At 35.4% G+C, this 21,935-nt stretch overlaps 1 protein-coding gene across 6 annotated transcripts; it reads right to left on the bottom strand.

Moving 5' to 3' along the window:
• Positions 1-1,800: 1,800 nt before the first annotated feature.
• Positions 1,801-9,714, bottom strand: LOC122591109 (putative esterase YitV). Of its 6 annotated transcripts, XM_043763313.1 has the most exons (14): positions 9,503-9,680; positions 8,276-8,332; positions 6,757-6,833; positions 6,603-6,683; positions 6,388-6,516; positions 6,228-6,314; positions 5,211-5,264; positions 5,004-5,094; positions 4,849-4,919; positions 4,707-4,776; positions 3,937-3,989; positions 3,421-3,514; positions 3,216-3,313; positions 1,801-2,088 (listed from the first exon to the last, which is right to left on the bottom strand). In XM_043763313.1, the coding sequence occupies exons 1-14, from the start codon at positions 9,672-9,674 to the stop codon at positions 1,999-2,001; spliced, it is 1,224 nt and encodes a 407-aa protein (XP_043619248.1). In that variant the 5' UTR covers positions 9,675-9,680; the 3' UTR covers positions 1,801-1,998. The 6 variants fall into 6 exon arrangements, with proteins under 6 accessions (XP_043619248.1, XP_043619249.1, XP_043619253.1 ...); XM_043763314.1 differs by lacking the exon at positions 8,276-8,332 and having other exon boundaries at positions 9,446-9,681; XM_043763318.1 differs by lacking the exons at positions 8,276-8,332; positions 9,503-9,680 and adding an exon at positions 8,847-9,392.
• Positions 9,715-21,935: the final 12,221 nt, after the last annotated feature.

Genomic DNA, 21,935 nt, shown 5'->3' with positions numbered 1-21,935 from the left:
GTAATTGCTTTTGACTCGTGTTGTCTCGTGCAATTTGAGGTGTGACTCGACCCAGCCTGCATCCTATTGTGAATCGAACGAGTCACAAAAACTACGTGAAGAAGATGAAGAAAGGTTTGAGTAGTTGGTGCATAAGAAGAAGCCATTGAAGGAAGATGAAGAAACGATGTTCAGGAGAGTGGATATTGTGTGTGTGTGTGTGTGCGCACACACACACGCTCTTTTATTTGGGAAGAATTGAAAAAGTGACATGTATTCTTTTGATCGACGGGTGTGTGAATTCTTTATATTTTACTTGGATAATCCTTTAGATAAGACTTTATATATATAGAGTAATAAGTTTGTGAAGACTACCTCAAATGTCAAACAAACCAACTCTAGTTAAGTTTTATTATATTTATATGATATATAATATATATGTACGGACATTATATATTTATGTGATATGTATATGGATTATACTTCGTAGATATGTATAATGATATACATAATGAATATTATATAAATACTTTTAAAGAATTATATATATATGAATATATATTAGTTATATAAATTTAAATTATATGACTCTTATTCATTTAGTAAGTTTTTTTTAGTAAAACAATTGATATTTTATATTATAACTTATTTAAGTTTAATTTATATATATATATAACGTATTACAGTAATATCTAACATATAAGGGTTATAAAATCAATAACATAAGTTGATATTGTTACTAAATGTGGTAAAATTATTATGCTATATACTTTTTACTTTTATAACTCTTACGATACGAGTCATGATTGAGTATTTCAAAAAATGAGTCTATCACGAATTGACAACTATGAACAAGGCAACCACACATTCTTGTGTATGCTATGTTGAACATTCACATTATCTTGTTTAAATTATCCTCTCACTATCTTGCTCGCATATCATATATTTATATCGCATATCCAGCCACCACCAAGATCCAGGTAACTATTATCTAGAACCCTCCAAGTCGGAGGCTCAATATCTGTTAACAAATCAGATGAAAGAGGAACAAGCTGTCATGCCTTTAATTGGTAGTTGGCCTACAATAAATGAATGAAACAATTGAAAATCTAATAATGAATTGGTAGGTGATCTGTTCAAAATGAATTTAGCTATTTAAATTGAATTTGCAACACAACTTGAAAGATATTTTAGATATTTGACTTATAACTATGAATTTGCCTCGTAAAACGAAATTTGTTAGAGAATTGAAATTTGTTAACCCAAAGGTATTTCACTTGCCAATATTTAAAGACAAGCAGTTTTCTGCAACAATGTACATCGTTATTGTTTTTGGTTACCCAAGTTGATTTATGAAATGTCTTTCACAAATCCTTGTTTTCATAATTCCATTGAATGCATAGGCATCAAGGGCAAACCTTATTTGCAAGGTTACTAAGTTAGAGAATTCCAACATATTTAAACAGGCACCAAGTAATCTTCATCTCCTAAATGCATCCAAAACTCTGAATTTGCCTATGAATGAGCACATCAGTTACAGTGACACTACCCTGCATCACCGGCCACTAAAAACATACTTGGAGGACCCATGATTGTTCTATAAGAAATTAGACCATGAATGATATGCTCAGTGGTCATAACTGAGCCTATTTATAAAGTTGAAATTTGTCTGTGATTTTAGGCTCACATTTATACAACTTCTACGTTATACAGTGAATTGCTGTTTCATACTTCAAAGTGGACGAAAAATATAACGAAATAACACTACTGGTCATGTTGATTTACTGCTATAGCAATCTTCTTAGATGCAAGGATACAAGCTTAACGATAAATTACCTCTTTTTTGAACCATGGTTTTAAATTATCTCATAAGAACAGAACCAAGGGTCTCAAATCTCAATAAAGGTAAAGCCACCCAAGATTATGATACATGAAAAACATTTGGGCAAGGGGTACAGTGATATACACTGATACAAAGTAGTGGTTTTGCTATTAAACCTTTTGGTACATGAGATCTCTCTATGATTTGAAGAACTTGTCGAACCAATCGCTTGCTTCTTTAACCATTGAGGATGTCATTTGATGCCCGATTCCTGGTTCTGCTATCACCTGCATTTAATCACAACCATATGTATTAAAATCATAGTCAAGATCAACAAACTCACAGTACTCCCCATTCCATAAAAATTGAATAAACTTGTCTCGGCTTGTTCTGATTTATGGGGTTCAAAAGACCTTAAACTGGTTGGGCGTTTCCTAGGTGTTGAACTTATTGAAACACACTATTCTCTCAAAATGAGGTTTAAATAGATTAACCTGTCTATAACCATAACACAGTTAATGCTTAACCCATAACCTTTCACCGGTGTTTGTTTCAACTTATTTTTCCATATGTTTATCTAAAACTTTCTCTTATTGCTTAAAACCATAACTTTTATATTAACTTCATGTTTTGATCCTTTTATTTACCTGTAACCTGACTGGTCATTTTGTTTTGAGGAATAAAATTCCAGGTGAAAGTTGAAGTGTTCAACTGTTGGAATATACAAGGCTCGGCCAATAGGCCAGTAGGATTTCTCTGTAAATTAGGGCTTTATCTATACAAATATATGTAAATAGTATCATTCTAAACCATCTAATACAGTTAATCATTCAAACCTTCATATGCTAAGTTTTTATTTTGTACAAAAACAAAAGAAATACCAAGTTTCTATGCATAAATGAAATACGGCAAAAATCACATTAGACAATCAGAAATATCCCAACCATATGATGTGATACTCGACATAAAAGAACTACGGATTACAAATTACTGCTCTCAAGTGAATCATTTTCATCAAGAACGTTGTATATGTCCATGTACATTTAAAAATGAAAGAAAGGTGAAGAACTAGTCTGACTGTTTTGTTTATCCATATCATCAACCAAATATTCTAAATGTTTCAACTTTATTATGAAGATAAGGAGTTTACATTCACTAATTTGTTACAAAATCACTTCTTTATTTTGTTATAAAATCACTTATATAATATATGTAAAATCAAAGGAAGCTAACTACGGAAGGCAATGGAGCTTAAGGAACACCTGCCGTTGACTGGTTTAGTAATTTGGTTTGTAAAATCTTCATAATCATGGGTTGATTCAAGATTTGTAACGAAATGGAAGTTGTTCAGTTCATGGTCAATTTGACCCAGTTTACTTATAAATGTGTTAATTTACTTATAAACGATCAATACCTTGAAGCTATGTGAACAATTGGCATCTTCAAAAGCCTTACGTGTTCTTGGTATGGTCAAATCCAGACCTGTCATTGGGCAACGAGGATCTTCTGCACCTGCATATTTTAGATGGATTTGCAATGGTACATTGTCAACTTGGAACAAATCATGAAGAATTAGGTAGGACAAATTGTATTAGTAAGATGTAGATATGTCATTTCACCGTTCAAAATCAAGAGAGGTCGTGGTGCAATGAGTGGAACTGTATAATTTGAATCAAACTCGCCTGCTAAACCGGGAGCTATCCTGTCCCAAACCTGGTCACAAAAGTAGCAAACCATCATGGATCTTTGGTATAAAATTCATCAGTTCATGAAAGAGTAGCATAACAAGTTTCTTTTCTATTTCTCATCACAACCCAGTCAAATTGCAAAAGTTTCAATTTTGGGAATATGCATATCCTGTATTGGGCGACATACTCCCTACACCATTTTCAAAGATACAATGACATATTTGCCAATATTCATTATAATTTTATATGCGTACTGCATTTATCACCCATTTCACCCGTAGTCATCATTACAGAAAGTAATAATTGAAGAGAATATTAGGCATGGCACTATAGATGAACAATTATACTAAATAATCTGTCTAGCCAAACCTTGACCTTTTCTTGAGAGAATTCTCAGAAACAGGAACCAATTTTCGATTAGCATAGGGGACATGATTGGAATATCACCTTTTCCACTACTTCTTTGTCAATGACGGCCTTCCCTATGTCAATCCGTGCTTCTGAAACAAAGGAATGCCAAAACAGCATTACAAAATCATGCAAAATCCTTAAAAATAAAGAATACACATACACATACGGCCATGCATATGAAGTAAAAGTTTTACAGGGACCAAATCAGATGTATATTGCTATAGATCAGAAGTATAAGATGAAATAATATCATAAATACTATAATCCCTCTTTTGTAAATAAGACGATACAGGAGGTTTTCGGCACGTTAATACATTTCAGAAAATATTTGCCCATCTAGCTCGTTTGATCCATTTGATCATTTCATTACAGTATTACCTACTTAATGCATTTGACCTGTTATTAATTAATGTTCCCCAAACTAACCCATTTCCATTCAAGTACGAATGGTTGACAATATGCCTCTGACTAGAATAAAGTAAACTAGTTTATCCATTTGACCGTTTTGTTAATGGAACCTCACCCAAGTTTGATTCAAAAATTTGATTAATTTTTATGTTAGGCGTCTATTTGGAACTCATCAAGAAGATCAACCCTTCATTTGCCCATGCATGAGCATATCACTTAGCAAAAGGGTCTTTGACCTTAGCAATATTGGGGTGACCTATCAACCAAGAGCTTATGGGTTCAAGTTTCATCAGAGACAATGTATTTGAATAATAGGTGGTTGTAAGTGTGCAAGTCATTTGCTGAAGTGAACATTTAACATGGATTCGTCTTTCTTTCGTCGGAAAATGTTCTCTCACCTTCAAACACAGACTTGATACTATCAACTCGTGCCTGCCATTTATCATTATCTATAGCCCAGCGAAAACCCTGCACAGCCATAAAACATTCAGCTTAATTTAAAATTCACGCAAACCATTGAAAATTTTCCCCGAGGCATACCTGAACACCAATGATGGGGACAACCACTGAATAGCGTGTGTCATAAAAAGCAGCAAACCATGCATGCATTCCTGCATTAACGAGCAAGATGCATGTTAAGGATTCAAGAAAAAATGTTATTCTCTCCGTGAAGCTTTCTATGTCATCATTCTAACCTCCAAGTGATTCACCAGTAATGCCTATCTTGGAATGGTTTATATCATCTCTTCCGCTAAGATAGTCTGCCAGCTTTATAAGGTCCCAAACCTGTCAAATGAAAAATAAATGAAGGTAGAAATTTTCAAATGTAGCAATTAACAGATTCGACACACAGTGTTATCTGAAATAAGCTCTTAAGTGTGATGGGCGCATAGAAGTATAACCGTGTCAAATATGAATGGCATTGTATCACCTTTTTTCCATGATGAAACAAGAGCCTGCAATCGAGTATGTATGGAATCAGATTATAATTCAACATTCTGAAGGATGAAACGTACATTCTCCACTATGAAGTTACACAAGACGTAAAAAGAACTTATTACTTATAATTCAACTACTAAAAGCTTTTAGAGTAGGTTGTTGAAGTATGCTAGATGTCTTAGAGTATACCACTCTGCCATTTAACATAAATTGCAGGGTTGTGAAACTCGGACTACTCGGCCTAAAACTCGGGAGGAATTGCAAGTTGGAGCCAAGCCGATGTGATTGTCCTCTACCCGGACAGGGAACTTTGTTAAAGGGTCAAACTAAGAAAAACTTGGTCAACTTGGGTCCAACTCAGTCAAAATCAGTTAAAGTCGGTCTTCTTTTTTTTTTTTATATTAACTTAAAGAATTTAAAGGTATACTAATATGTTTCAAGTATTTAAATATGTTATTGTTTCAAAGTAATTACATTTATGTTCTAGTCTATTTCTATACATGAAATTTCAAATTATATTACTTTTATATAGAAATTTCCGATACAATTACTCCCCGGGTAGCCGATTACTCTTGAAAATTTTTGCTGCCGGATGGGAGTACGAATTGTGAATTTCCCAACTTTGATAAATTGCAACAATACATCTTAGCACACTGCTGTCTAATAGGCAAATTTAAGAGTTTGTCAGTCCAACTTATTATGGTTCTTTAATAAGATGTCCCTCATAGTTCAAGGTAACATAATAAAACATCACATTTCAATCCACACATTGTCCCTCACGGGACTTGAACGTTCAACCTTTTGGTTAGAGGGCCAACCCATATACCACTGGGCTACAAACCCTTTAGTTCAAGTTTATGCTTACAAAAATGAGAATCCAATATGTAGAAAAGGTGTCTTAGTAAAATTTATATAGATGAAAGAAGTACATTAGAAAATTATTTTTTCTAAATAGCACAAAAGGAGGTTTTAATGCTTACATCTTCATAGGTGGTACGATTTTTCGCACGTTCACCATGATAACGAGAATCAATAGCAACTGCAATATATCCACGTGAAGCATAAGCCTGTATGTGAAACTTATTAGAACATTTCTTTGACAAGTTGTCAAGAACTTATTAAGCCTTAACAGTTGCCTACCTCAAGTAAAGGGCGAAGCCACTCTTTGCACTTATTAGTGCTATGAAGAAATACAACCGCTGGTCTTTTCGTTTGTATGCTTTCCTTCATACTCAAGATGAGCAAAGGCAAACGCCCTTGCTCTCCTTCCTAAACGATAATAAGTTTCTTTAATATAAATTATCAAACTTTACTGCAGTCAAGTATATACACGGATTGAGATACAAGTTAGTTACCTCAGTGGTTAAGTACAAGTTTTCTTCTTTAAGGAGTTCTTTGAAGTTGGGAATGTCCAATTTTGGACAAGATTCCATTGCCTGGTAACATTCAAATAAGACAAATTCAAACAAAGATTACAGGACGGTAAAAAAAATCTCTAGTAAATATCACCTCACTATAATTTGCTGGTGGAGTTCCCTGATACAGCGGTTCCTTCACTGGTTTTGCAGGTTGAGTCTGAAGTGGAACTGAAAAAAGCATATAGCACATATTAATTAGAAAGTAATTAATACGACACTAGTCGGATAGAAAAATTCTGAACACTTGATCGTAACGAAAAAATCCAACCAACTTCTCTGCTCGATTGATAGATGCTTATTTGATTTTTGAGGCCAAAGATGAGACAGAGAAATCAGTTTTGTATCACACTGAGTTGGAAAATCATCAAAATCAAGCGATAATGGACTGTTTTGCTAAATATACTCCGGTACTAATGAAGAAAAACTACAGCCCTATGCTTCATACTTTATGACAATTATTATCACAAGTTCACAACATTCAACTCAGCAGCCAGACATCAATCTACACTAATCTTACTGGATTACAGGAACTCTCAGATATCCATAAAACCACTATAGATACATATAAAAACACGCAAACTCATATAATACCGCAATAAGTTATCAAAAGAAGTTGACTAGCAACAATGCCAAGACACCATTATTTCTTTTGTCCCTTACGTTTATATTAAAGATGTTCAATCACATATTTAGCACTGATAAGGCTATAAACGAACTGAATGTTCAAACTTCAACATCAACCAACAGTGAACCGTTTGGCAAGGAGTAATGTTTTTTTAAAACCAATGAGCACAAACAAGACTTTTTGTTCGTGAGATTAAATGAAAGAGCACGAGCATATGTCTCGTTAATTCATTTACGATAGATAAACATTCTCTAACTTGGGTTAAACATCTTAATTCTTAACAAATGAAAATAAACAAACAGGAGCAAACCTATGTTCTTAATAAACAAACATGAACACAAATTATATATTCGTTTATTCATCCATGTTTTATTTTCGTTTGGTCTTTGTACTACCCTAAGAATGAACGCAGTTTTTTCCACATTTTCCGAGTAAAATCTTTTCCATTACAGTGGTTGTTCAATACAAAAATGTTGGATATTGTCCAAAATTCTAGGATGTTAATTTCAATACTCGCTAAGCATGAAGATTTTGATGATCCTTCTAGAAGGTTCAATTGGGCAAGATATTTTTATCTTATCAAATAAACATATAATTTTCTTACAAGCAAATAACCTACTTAATTTTAACTATGGGAAATGATCCCTACACAACACAAATTTACCATACACTTCAATATATGCATTAAAAGGTTGTACAGTACAACTATCTGATGCATGTATAGTTGTGTATGGCAAAATTGTTGTGTAGGGATCACCTCCCTTTTACTATATCTAATTATCTATAGTTCTATACATACATATATATATATATATGTTTACTGTATTTAATTAGGTGAAAATCAAGGGGGCTGGGTATTTAATCACGTTCCAAATAACAACATTTAGTATTTTCCCATATATATATATAATATAATATATATAATACAACTACTTTATTAAAATAAATGAGTAAAAATTACAAAAAAATAAAATAAAAATGACACCTTCAGGAGAACGGCGAGTACGGAGAACTTGAATAAACTTAGAACGGAGGTCGTCCCCTATTTCAACGGAATCCATTTTCCGGTGCCCGAATATTTTTTTTCGGGGTTCCAACTTGTCCCGAATATCTTTTTCGGGGTTCCAACAAAAAAAAGTTTTATTGTAGGGAGAAAACCCAACTAAAATATCTTTATTGGGGTTCTGTACAAGTAGCCGGTTACTCTTTAATTTCTATTTGATTTAAAATTATTTAACTAGACCAAATTACTGTGTGTTTTGACACGTAAGCTGCAAAGTCAAACATATATAGATATTCATCCATCTATCCAGTATCATCCATCTATCCAGTAATCATACACTTATATCTAATTATCTATCAATCAATATATAGAGACATCCATCTATCTCAAATGGAATGAAAAAAAAAAGGATTTGATGTTTCGAAATCCATCACCTCTATATTCTTGATCTGAGAAAATAAAACCCAATAAGTCTCAAAATATCCCAAATTCAATCTTTCAGTCTATATCTATATATCGATACATCTGTAATATTAGGGAAGAAAATGGGTACATTATAACACAACTTTGAAGATCTGTCACCGCTACGAGTGTTTAAGAAGTGGCCGGCAGCCAACCCAGAAGCGGCGGCCGATGGTGGTTCAGTGGCGGCAGGCGGCAGTTGTGTTGAAGAAATAGGGTTTTCAACCGATTTTAATGGAGAAATCGGTGCAAGTTGATCAGAATTGAACGAATCAGCAACTAAAGAAGAAGAAGAGGATCTGAGGTTGTAATTTGATCGATTAACACTAGAAACATTGAATTTTGTAAAGCTTTAGAACGATTAGATTGTGATTTTCTTGACATAATATGGATCGAAATTAAACAAGGAATTGAATGGGATTAACTGATTAATGATTTCGTTTGTGTTTTAATTGATTTTTTATGAATGAAGATCGAAATATGCCCAGGGGAAGGAATTGCATTTTTTGAGAGAAATAATACAAAGTTATACCACAAACACAAACTATGGCACTGGTTTGGATTTTAGGGTTTGGAGTTCGGTGAGATTTTTGGGGGAAAATCTGGATAAGTGGGTGGGTGTGTGTGGTAGTGTATCTATTTAAATATAATATTTATTTAATATAATAAGTCTCAAAATAAAAATGACACCTTCAGGAGAACGGCGAGTACGGAGAACTTGAATAAACTTAGAACGGAGGTCGTCCCCTGTTTCAACGGAATCCATTTTCCGGTGCCCGGTGTTGACAAATTGACAATTGACATTATGAAATTTTAGTTTATAGAGCTGAGAACAGAATAATGATTTTGATGGGTCCCGCAAACAGCTATGGCATGTGGGTGTTGTCCTGGATTGCACGTGCAAGATACTTGTGTCCATGCAGATGAGAGATATATGAGCAATAAATGGTAGTAGCAGTAGGAGTGGTGTAACGAAATTGTGTTGTTTATTTTAAGGATAAACATTGTCACAAACTCACAGTTACATAGAATCAATAACTGAAAGGGGAGATAATGGCTAAACCTAGAGGTGTTTGATAGGAGTGAATCATTGAGAATGAAAATGTAATAAAAAATGAAAATAGTAAAAAAGAGAATGAGTATTTAGAAAGGGAATAATTACATTATTTGGTAACAACATAATAAGAGAAATATAAAAAATAAACAAATTAATATGAATTTTTTTTTAACAAAAACTAATTATAATATCATAATACAAATAATTAAAATTAATAATTAAATACATGAGAAAAAAAGAAAAAAAAAAGTAACTTGATTCCATTCTCATCCTTCTTCACTATTTTGGGAGGAATCATGAGAATGGAAATGAAGAGGTAGAAGGAGGAATCATTTCCATTCTCTTGTGTAACCAAACAAGGGAAGCGATTCTCATTCCATTTCCAGCATTTCCATTCCACCCTACTAAACACCCCCTAGAAATAATGGAGGTTGAAATTTATGAGATTTAAAAATCACACTTTAATAAAAGTTAAAGCGGCTTCTGGAGTAGAAGTACTTGAAAGAAAGCAAAAGAGACTTCGCCGAAAAGTGATTGATCTTGTTTTGATCAAATGAAAGCATAATCACGGTGAAAGTCTAACATGGGAGACCGAGTCTGTGATAAAAGAGGAGTATCCTCATTTATTCATTTTTGATGAGATTCCGAGGACGAAAACCTCTTAAGGGGGGGGGGGTTAATTGTAACATCCCAAACTTTTTATGTTTGACTATTTGACTTTTCGTTATGTTTATGTGCCCATATGGGATTACGTGATTAAATGCTTATGTGTTTAATATGAAATGATCGATATGATGATTAATGAAAGTAATTGAAGTAAAGTTAAGTAATTATGTGCTTGTTAGAATGTTAAGACTCCCGATAGAGGTTTAAGTTAAGAAAGTCAAGTTTAGAAGTTGAGGGACCCAAAGTGCAAGATTAGGAGTTGATGGCCAGGGGTTAAGGTGCAATTAGGTATCCCTAATTGTCACAAAATTCAGTCCCATACATGAGAAAACCTCCAGCCTTTCCTCCCTTCCTCTCCAAAGCAAAGTTCCCTCCAAGATTTTTTTTATATTGTTTCGTGTCGTATTGATCAAGTTTTGTTAAGATCTTGAATCCCCTAAGTCATCTACAGGTAATATAGGTAAATTCCCTTTGAAATCTGATCATATATGTTATGCAAGTGATTTTGATCCAGGCCATAGGGTTTGGGTTGGGATAAATAGTTAATTGATCGTCGATTTTATGTTTTCGGGTGATCAAACGATGGCTATATGTAAGCCAATGTTTAAAGGATCAATTGATTGATTTGAGTCATCAAAAGTATCATTAAAAAGGTCAATTTTATGTCCCCAGGTCAGGCTAAGGGTTTGAGATCGAATGGGAATCATTTAGAGCAAGTTTAAAAATTGAGTTGCTGGTCGACACCCCAGGTGCGACGCACCACTGCCCAGGTTGGAATTTTGATTTTCGATGAGAGCCCGATATGCGACGCACCAAGGGCTGGTGCGGCGCACCTGTATCTGATCTAAGTTTTCTGATTGATTGGTGCGACGCACCAAGTAGGTGGTGTGGTGCACCTGATGCCTAGTTTGCACAAAACACTTTGTTTAGCTTATATGTCGATCTTATACTCATTATAGGTAGTCGGGAGCACTAGGCAAGCACTATAATTAGTTAATAACAGGCTCATAAGTTGTACCAAGGTAAAATAACATCTTTTGTCACCTGGTGGTACAACAAAACACGTTTTTCATAATTAAAACCTTCCAAACGTTTATGTATGATTAAAAGTAAAGTAAAGGGGATTATGGGAGGTTGATATGGGATATGATGCTTACCTTTCTATGATGAATGACATGTATATGCAGGTTGCAAAGGCATAAGGTATGTTCCCATATTATGGAATGATGATACGCTTATGAAATGTGTATATGATATGATGCAATGTTTATGTTATGTGATCATGATACGATGTTATGCTTAAGCTAAATGATCATGATATAATGTTATGCTTTTGATATGTGAACACGTAATGGTGACATGTTTATAATATGATTATATGTGTGGCTTGATCACCTAGTCACTAGTCCTTTGATTAGGATTGCCATGTTCACGTGCACGTTAAGGGTCCTAAAGTAAAGATGCTATGTGATTAACTTAGGTGAATGTGTAGCCTACGTTAATAAAAAGTAAAGATAAAAGTGAATAGTTTAGGTGAAAGTGTAGCCTAAACTAATGTAATAAAGAAGTCTCGAGCATATTTAAAGTTGTGTTAAGCTTAACCCGTGCTAGTTGTAAAGCTAGTGCGTACATGGTCACTTGAGTTGCTCCTTGTGGCATAGTTATTTTTGTTTATTTTGGATGGAGTAACTAACCACCAATGCGTAAAGGCATAAACGGTTTATTAAGTTGGAAATGACTTTGTCTTTCTTTAACGATGCCAATGGACCCCTTATTGGTTACCCATCATGTTGGGTGTGAGGACTCCTTGTATGGTCTATGACCGCCTACACACAACCCCACATCCCTAAGTATGTGTGGCTTATGTCACATAGCCTACGTCTAGGCAAAAGAAAAGTAAAGAAAGAAAGAAAGAAAGTAAAGAAAGATGAAAAGTAAAGCTTTATAATGATAGGCACATTTAGGACTACGATGAATTCCTGATGTGTTATGCTATATGATGCTTATGATGTTCATGGTGTTTCTTATGTTTATAATGTTTATGATGCTCATGTGATATTAACATATAACGATGATATGTTTTTGTTAATATATCTAATTGGCAAATGTTTTCAAATATGTTATTCTTACTTTGCTAATTTATTAGCTAACACTTTATTAGCTAACACTTGCTCTTTAAAAATGTTGTGCCATCAGATTAGATGAGTTTGGAGCTAAAGAAAGGATAGCTTGGTGAGGATGGGTAGAGACATTAAAGACGATAACATTTATGTTATTGATGCTTAAGCTACCCTTAGCCTTTTGTTTGGCTACTTCATTTACGATATTATGATTAAAGACTATGTAATAATGTTTGGTATTTATGTTGGTGTCAAGACTTGGATTTTCTTTTATTATTTCGATGATGCATGTAGTAACACCGAATGTTTTCAAATGTTTCATCCGGTTATGGATGGGCAGATTTATATGAGATCCTTTTCTGCTATTATTAAACGCCGTTAAGCGAAAGTTTTTGAAAATCCAGGTTTTTAAACGACGGGTGTTACATTTTCTTTCTTCGCAGAGACATTTTATGCAACTTGGTGTGCAAACCACATGGACGTTTTATGCAAATAACTTTTTTATCTTTTATCTTCTTTCATTTTTATACTTTTTTTTAAAAGATTATTACTTGTAAATGTAACTAACTGTGACTAAATGTCTGTGTTATTTAAAGACCTTGTATATGTCAATATCATATAATGAACTTTCATATCCCAGTTAGTAAATGTACTTGAGTATATGTGGCAGTGTAACACCCGTCGTTTAAAAATATGGATTTTCAAAAACTTTCGCCTAACGACGTTAAAAGAAAGCGGAAGTAAACTTTAAAAGTCCAAACCAGCAAAATCGGTTTGGTTTATTCATTAAATGGCGTTACTAGCCATATCATCACAATAAGTTCAAATGAAAACCCATCGGTTGCCCAACATTAAACAACCGACCACATTATCAATACAAGTCATTATCATCTAAACATAAAGCAAATGTCTAAAGCGAGCAGCCACTATGGGTAAACTATAGCCAGCTTCAAGATCATCTACCCATGCCTCACATCTTCTCACATCAACCTGCTCACTAATGTTGGACCTGAGGGAACAACACGTTTTAAAAGAGCAAGTGTTAGCTAACGAATTAGCTAAGTAAGATAACACAAAGTTTATAAAACATTTGTCCATTTAAAACATCATATAAAAGTCATAATTACATCGTCAAGGCACATATCACATCGATGCATCACATCATCCATAGCATATCATCGCATCAAACATCATCATCATAGGTTGAATCACCTAACTGTGCCTAATCATCTTTTACTTAACATATAACTTATAAGCATCATTGTATAGTGTGACATAAGCCACTTACATTAGGCGTGACATAAGTCACTCATCACATAAATCGTATACACCTTTATAAGTGTGACATAAGTCACACCCGACCAGATGGACAACCTTACGGCTGTACATCAATGTCGTTAAGGAATGGCAAGCCAATCCTGGAGTAATTCGTATGTTCAAGACAAGTGGGGTTGGTAAGACCTCCCGTATTAATTTGCACGTTGTACCTCGTCGCAAGGTGCCACCCAAGCAACGACATCAAACGTACTACCCTGGCAAAGGCACGTACGGGTTAAGCTTAACCCTTTCATCTCTGCAAAATAGCTCGAGCATTTGCATCACGTAAAATTTAGGCGTTCACATTACCTAAACATTAATCACATATCACATCACATCTCATTAACGCCTGGGCCCTTAAACGTGCACGTGTCATGACAACTTACAAGTCTAGTGAACTAGATGTACAAGCCATGTAATCATAATATCTCACATTTACACATGCACATATACATATTAAGTATCATTACATATCATGCATGGTCACATCACGTACCTTATCATATATCTCATATCGTTACACATCACATGTCATTGCATTTCATATACAATTACATAACATCTCATAGCATATCATTGCATATCATCTTTCATTGCATAACATAGTTCATCACATAACGTATTTCATAATAACTCAAAGCATTTCATATCATATCATAACGTCACATATCTTTGGGGTAGCATTTCAGGCTTCAATATGCATATACATAGCCCATATCTCCTCCCGTATAATCCTGATTAACCATAAGTAAATAAGATATCAATTGAGAAGTTATTATATGAAAACTATGTTTTTGTTGAACCCTCAGTGTGTCAATGTAGTGTATCTTACCTCGTAGAAGCGTACAACAAATGACAACGTAAGTAACCGAGCTTTGCAAGTATTCCCGACTACCTATAATCAACATAGGACGGATTTATGAGTATAACGAAACTAAACTGACCTACAGTCTAAATACGTGTCGCAGAGCTTTGCAAGTATTCCCGACTACCTATAATCAACATAGGACGGATTTATGAGTATAACGAAACTAAACTGACCTACAGTCTAAATACGTGTCGCATACCCTTTAATTACCATCATTCCAGATAATAGTCTCCTTTTTTACTATTACTCCTGGTAAGTTGTCTCTTTTTGTCTACTTCGAGACTATTATCCCAGGTACGTAGCCTCTTTTTGTCTATTCTCAACGTTTGTTCATTTCTAGACTATTACCCCAGGTAGTTAGTCTCCTTTTGTCATTTTTTCCAAAAAAAGGTTTTACACCAAAAAGAAGACTCTTTTAAGACCTAATTGATGATTTGGCACCATCAATTGCTCCATGGACGAGTTGTTAACAAAAATGGATCATTAGGTCACATTAAACAACCATTCTTACTATCAAAACTCGATTAATTAACCACAAATGATTATCAACAACCCCTATCCATTCTCCAAACCCTAAGAACTGAATTAAATCCATAAAAGTGAATCATATGATCACAAATCAAAGGGAAATCATCTATATTACCTGTACTTGACGTAGGGGACTCAAGATCTAAACAATCCTTGATCAAAACGGCACGAAACGATTGAATCTTTACTTGGAGAAAGGAAGGATCAGCTAGGGCTTTTCTCACACACTAGTTACAATAGATTTGTGACAATTAGGGTTGCCTAATTGCCTTCTAATCCCTAGCCAGCCATTACAATCTTACACTTAGGACCCCTCAACTTCTAATCTTAACTTTCTTAGCTTATCTTTCTACCAGGAGTCTTATCACACTAACAAGCACTTAACTACTTAACGTCACTTTGATTAATTTCATTAAACATCACATTTACTATTCATATTAAATAAATAAGAATTTAATCATATAATCACATATAAGGCACATTTATTTAACGAACCTCACGTTAACTAACGGAAGGTCAAATAGTCAAACACGAAAAGTTCGGGATGTTACAGGCAATGTTTTAAAAACCGGTATTTTAATCATACCGGTGTCGAAAAGTTTTCCGGTACTACCGGAAATACCGTTCGGTACGACTATTTTTAGTTTATTTTATTTTTGTATAAAAATTCTACAAAACTTGTTATAATTTAACAAAAATAGGTAAAATACAATTATAATCCACCAAAAGATAATGCCAAATAGGTATTTCATAACATAATATAAGTTTTAAAGTTCACAAATAACAAAAAAAAAATAACATTAAAGTATCATAAAAATAATTTTTTTAAAAAATTCAGTTTTTAATTTTTGTTTGAAAATACCGAAATATACCAGGAATACCAGAAAGACCGGCCGGTATTGAATAGTGAAAATACCAGAAAAATGTCGGACTTAAAATACCGTAGTACCCTCTAGTACCGGTAATACTGTCTGGTATTTACCGGTATTTAAAACATTGGTATGTGGCAACCATATAAGCTATCACTTATAAGTTTTTGACTAGTCAGATACATCCAATCACCGGGATGTGAAAGTTCATTACATGACATCGACATTATACGAAACTTTTAATAACATAGATATTTAGTCATTGTTAGTTACATCCACATGTAGTAATCTATTTTTTAATAATAAAAACCAAAAAACTTACAAGTGTTAGCTTATATGGTTGCCACAAATACCCAAGTACACTTATTAATCGAGGTATGAAAGTTCATTATATGATATTGACATATACGAGATCTTTAAATAACATAGACATTTAATCATAGTTAGTTACATGTACAAGTAATAATTAATCTTTTAAAAAAAAGTATAAAAATGAAAAAAGATAAAGATAAAGAAGTAATTTGCATAAAACGTCCATGTGGGAAAGAAAAAGACAAAAAGAAAAAAAAGCCTTCACGTGTGGGGCACGAGCAACCTGTTAACGGCAAGAAAGTAATGGCGTTAAGGAAAAAGGACATAATTCGTTAATAATTCTTGAGACAAGGATGGAAAACACAAAAAAAAAACTAAGAAGGATGTAAACCACGAATTTGTGTAAACCACGTGAACGTTATATGCAATTAACTCAAAAAAATATAAATTTATGAACATAATTACTAGAAGATAAAAATAGGGGTTGGGTCCTGTGCCCTAAATATAAAAAACAAGAAGATAAATTATCAAAAAAAATAATTACGTGAAATGCTTTCTTTTAGAAAACTCTTAAAATTATTCAAATATGACATGTGAATTCTAATAACTCTTTTTCGTAATTCCAATTCTTAATTTTGTCACTTGTCTTGATCTTGTAGTTAGGAAAATTTTTAAAAAGATTAGTTAGGTAAAATAAAATTAAGGTAAAATAAATAAAACGATAGGTTTTTCTTTAGTGATAAACACCGTGTATCATGAAAATCATCGTACATCAATTGCTTCATGAAGGTTTTTTAAAAACGTTTCTTCTATAACATACCTTTTTATATCATTTCACGTGTGAATGAACAAAAAAAACATGTGAACAAATATATTATTTAAGAGTTCTCATGGTTCTTACAAAAAAAATGGTTCTCAAAATAAGGAAACTATATATATATATATAGGGTAGGATTAATGTGAGAACCACAAATATGAAGAGAACCGTGAGAACCACTTGTTTCTCTCCCTCTTTTTTTTTTTGTTTTTTATTTTATTTTATTCATTTTTTGAAACTTTTTTTTGTTTTTTATTCTCTTTTAACAAAAACTCTTTAAAAAAAAAATTAAATTTTTTTTTTTTGTAAAAAATCATACGGGTTACGTGTTAAGAAAACGTATGTATACGGTACGAGCGTTGCCCTACATTCGTTCTAAAGGGGTTGTCACCGGATGCATATGAGAATGGTATGGATTTGATGGGCAGTGATGCAAGATATGATGACGGTTGTTACGGTACGGGTGTAGCCCTTAATTCTAAGAAGTTCTCAGAAGTTCTAATGCTTTCCTCAAGTGCACTTCATGCTCTTGCTTCGTCTTGGAATAAATGAGGATGTCGTCGATGAATACGATGATGAATTTATCAAGGTAGGGTCTACATACACGGTTCATGAGATCCATAAAAACGGTGGGCGCGTTCGTCAGACCGAAAGGCATCACTAAGAACTCAAAGTGTCCATATCTCGTGCTAAACGCCGTTTTCGGTACGTCTTCTTCACGAACTCTTAACTGATGATAGCCCGATCGAAGATCGATTTTTGAGAAGTACTTTGCGCCTTGCAATTGATCAAACAAATCATTGATGCGCGGTAAAGGATATCGATTCTTAATGGTTAACTTGTTGAGCTCACGATAATCAATGCACATGCGAAAAGATCCGTCCTTCTTCTTTACAAATAGTATCGGTGCGCCCCATGGCGATGAATTTGGTCGAATGAATCCCTTATCTTGTAACTCTTACAACTGTGACTCGAGTTCTTGCATTTCAGAAGGTGCTAAACGATATGGTGTCTTTGCTACCGGCATAGCGTCAGGAATGAGATCGATTCGGAATTCGACTTGGCGAGACGGGGGTAATCCCTGGATGTCATCAGGAAAGACATCGGGAAATTCACGAACTATTGGTATATCAACTAGTTTGGTTACTTCAGTTGTTGTGCTCATTAGGATCTGTTTGTGTGACTCGGGTCTCTCGCCTTGAATTTCTAATACCTCTCCCCCACTTAAGGGGATTCTAAGAATTTTTGCACGACATACAATGGTTGCATCTACCCGGGATAACCAATCCATCCCTACTATTACATCGAAGCTACCCATTTCAAACGGGATTAGATCTATATAGTATGAATGAGTATCTAGTGTTAACACACATTTAGGCACAAATTTGTCAAGTTTAGAGGTTTCACCACTAGCTACCTCTATTTCATAGCAAGCATGAGTACAGATGGGTTTCACGTTAATAATACACACGAAGTTAGTGGAGATAAAACTATAGTCGGCACCCGAATCAAATAACACAGTAGCTAGATGATTATTTAAGAGAAATGTACCCGTGACAACGTTAGGATCGTTAGCAGCTTCTACTGCGTTCAAGGCAAAGACTCGGCCCCTGGCCTGCTGGGCTTGGTTAACTCTGGGAGGATTTGGTGCTGCAATCTGCAATGGATTCTGATTAGCTACGGCTGGAATGGGTCGTCTAGCAACTCTTGGGCAAACATTCCGGTAGTGATCAGTGCTACCGCACTTGTAGCATCCTCCGCGATTGACTGGTGGGTTTCTAGCGTTCAACGGTGCTACATGAGGTGGTGCTGCTGGAGCTCTGGCAATCCTGCAATCTCTAGCCAAATGTCCAAACTTCTGACAATTTTGACAAAATCGGCATGGCACTGTTGCTGAATGATGATAAGTACAAGTAGCACACTGTGGAAATTGGCCAACATACGCCTTCTGCCCCGGCTCGACTGCTGCAAACACCTTCCCAACTCTGACCCTCTTGTCAGCTCTGAAGTCCCTTCTTTTACTGGGTTCACCAAAGTCTCTCTTCTTCTCTGCAGACCTTGTCAGTGTCCCAGCCCTAACCAAGTCATCAGTCATGGCACTGGTTCCTCGAATTGCTTCTTCAATCGAGTAAGGAGGAATGCCAGTCAGGGTGTTACGGATCTGAGGAATGAGACCATAGATGTATCTCTCAATCAACTTTGACTCAGAAGTCACCAAATGTGGTACCAATCTAGCCAACTCTTGAAACTTGCTAGTATATTCTGCATGGCCCGATCCCACCATGGTGTGGTGCCAGAACTCTTGCTCAATCTTCTGCATCTCATTTAGTGGACAAAATCGGTTCTTCATCATCTCTTTAAATTGATCCCATGGTGTCTTGAAAGTAGTAGTTCTTCCACGGGCCCTTAACAAAGTATTCCACCATGACAGTGCATCATCGGTGAATGAACCTCCAGTGAATCTTACCCTCTAATGAGATGGACATTCACTTATATCCATGACTGCCTCCAGTTTCTCCAACCACTTCATAAACACACCAGCTCCTCCTCTTCATTGAAATATGGGGGACCACACTTCTTAAACTCGGTGTAACTGCAACCTCTTCTCCCCATAGCATACTCATCATTTCTAGGAAATCTTCTGGGTCCAGGGCCCACATACACACCATCATCAACAAACTCCACTTCGGGGTCAAAGTTCTCTGGTTCTTGATTCACTTGTTGCGGTGCAACTCTTACAGGTTCAGCTTCAACTTCAGGTGCTCTTCGGTTCTGGTTCGGGGCAGCACCCATTGCAGCAGTCACTTGTTCGATGATAGTAGGCATTGAAGCTGCTAACTGTTCTGCAATGATAGTAGCTAAATCAGGGTTCTCACCATAACCCATGCCATCACCACGGCCACCACGACCTCTACCACGGCCTCTTCCTTGTTGCCTTCCACGACCTCCTCTCGGGTTGCCACGACCACCTCCAGGGTTACCACGACCAACACCATTATCTTGTGCTTCGACATTCGGGTTTGCTCTTGTTCGCACCATTTTTCCTATATTAGGAAAAGACGGGTTCGGCGTTAGAATGAAGGAATAGTCGTTCGTGACGTCAATTACGCACTCTCAACACACTCGTGTTAATTTTCTAGAATCCTAAACATTTTACTTTCAATATCACATGTAATTCAAGAGATTGAGCATTATGTCTGAAAAGTGAACATTATCATCAATATCAATCATGCAGCACAGAGTAATATTACAATAGAATATTCGTTTCATGAAAGATAGTTTGCAAGATAAATACTACAACCATTTCAACTTAAATGAATTTTTTATTTTATTTTATTTGTTTTAAAATCCGATTACTTTTCGACAGCCCAAGTGTGGTCCGGATCTAACACCTACATCCGTTGCACTAGCGGTGTATGTATACAGGGTGTACCAGTGGCTAACCCTCCACACCTCTAGTACATCTAATGCAAAGTCGGCTCACGGTACTGACATGCTCCCTAGATATTGGCAAAGGTATGTATACAGGGTGTACCAGCGGCTAACCCTCCACCCGACCAATACCTATTGAACATGCCAGAGTTGCTACCACACTCTAACCATCTAAGGCACGATCCATGTTGCCATCAAGTCCATAGAAAATATACCACACGCGAAAAGTTGATCAGGCTTTTCTGTGATGATATATCGCCATACTTCCTTGCTAACAACACTTCATATCGCTAACTTATTATTATTATTTAAATTTAACACATCTCATAGATCGAATACCAATAGCATGAGTACACGTGGCAAGGTAGCATGGTTCTAGGGTCTGCGCATGAATGGGTATAATAGCATGAATATCGCAGATATAGATAAAATCCATAGAGTTTGAATGCACACATAATTCCTATCATGCATGCTACGTGCGGTTCCTAAGTTATAGTCTAGGCAAACCACCTAATTCACTATAACCACGGCTCTGATACCAATCTGTAACACCCTGACAGTGGCGGAAAACTCGGGATGTAAGATAAAACACACGCGCACATGGATGTTACATAGGAATACTGAATGAGTGCTTAGAATAAACATAAATAGTCAATTTCATAACCAAACAAGCATAGTAGTAGTTATTACACACAAGTTCAACAAAGATGATCAAATCAAGTACGAAAAGTTCCCACGCAGGGGACACGATTGGGCATATTGCCACCTAACACAAAGTACAAGCATGCAAACTCCAACCCTAAATCCTGAAGTCTGCTAATAGTCCCATGCTACCACTCCTAGCCACGATTAGCCTGATTACCTGAAAGGAATACTTAAAAGAGTCAACACAAAGGTTGGTGAGTTCGTAGGTTTGAGTATAAACAAGTAGTATAAAAGCATTTTATGCCGTCAATAGATCTCAAGTGTAAAGTAGTATGTAGTGGCTAGTGACCAACTTGCACATAAGTAAGCGAGCACACACAATCCTCGATAGGTCCGGCTAATGGTATCAATAGAGCACACACAATCCTCAATAGGACCGGCTAGTAGTATCAATAGAGCACACACAATCCTCAATAGGACCGGCTAGTAGTATCAATAGAGCACACACAATCCTCGATAGGACCGGCTAATGGTATCAATAGAGCACAC

Source organism: Erigeron canadensis, chromosome 3, assembly GCF_010389155.1.
Source record: "Erigeron canadensis isolate Cc75 chromosome 3, C_canadensis_v1, whole genome shotgun sequence".
In the NCBI taxonomy this organism is placed as follows: domain Eukaryota; kingdom Viridiplantae; phylum Streptophyta; class Magnoliopsida; order Asterales; family Asteraceae; genus Erigeron; species Erigeron canadensis.
Note: the sequence above shows the minus strand (reverse complement) of the source record. Positions and strands in the feature narration are given on the sequence as shown.

Bases quoted from the DNA above. Each gene is read 5' to 3' on its own strand.
- LOC122591109 (XM_043763314.1), bottom strand. From the start codon at position 9,674: ATGGACACAAGTATCTTGCACGTGCAATCCAGGACAACACCCACATGC. The intron at 6,684-6,756 runs GTGATATTTACT...GAATGTTACCAG, and splicing joins CACCAGCAAATTATAGTGAG to GCAATGGAATCTTGTCCAAA. The intron at 4,920-5,003 runs GTTAGAATGATG...TCGTTAATGCAG, and splicing joins TACTGGTGAATCACTTGGAG to GAATGCATGCATGGTTTGCT.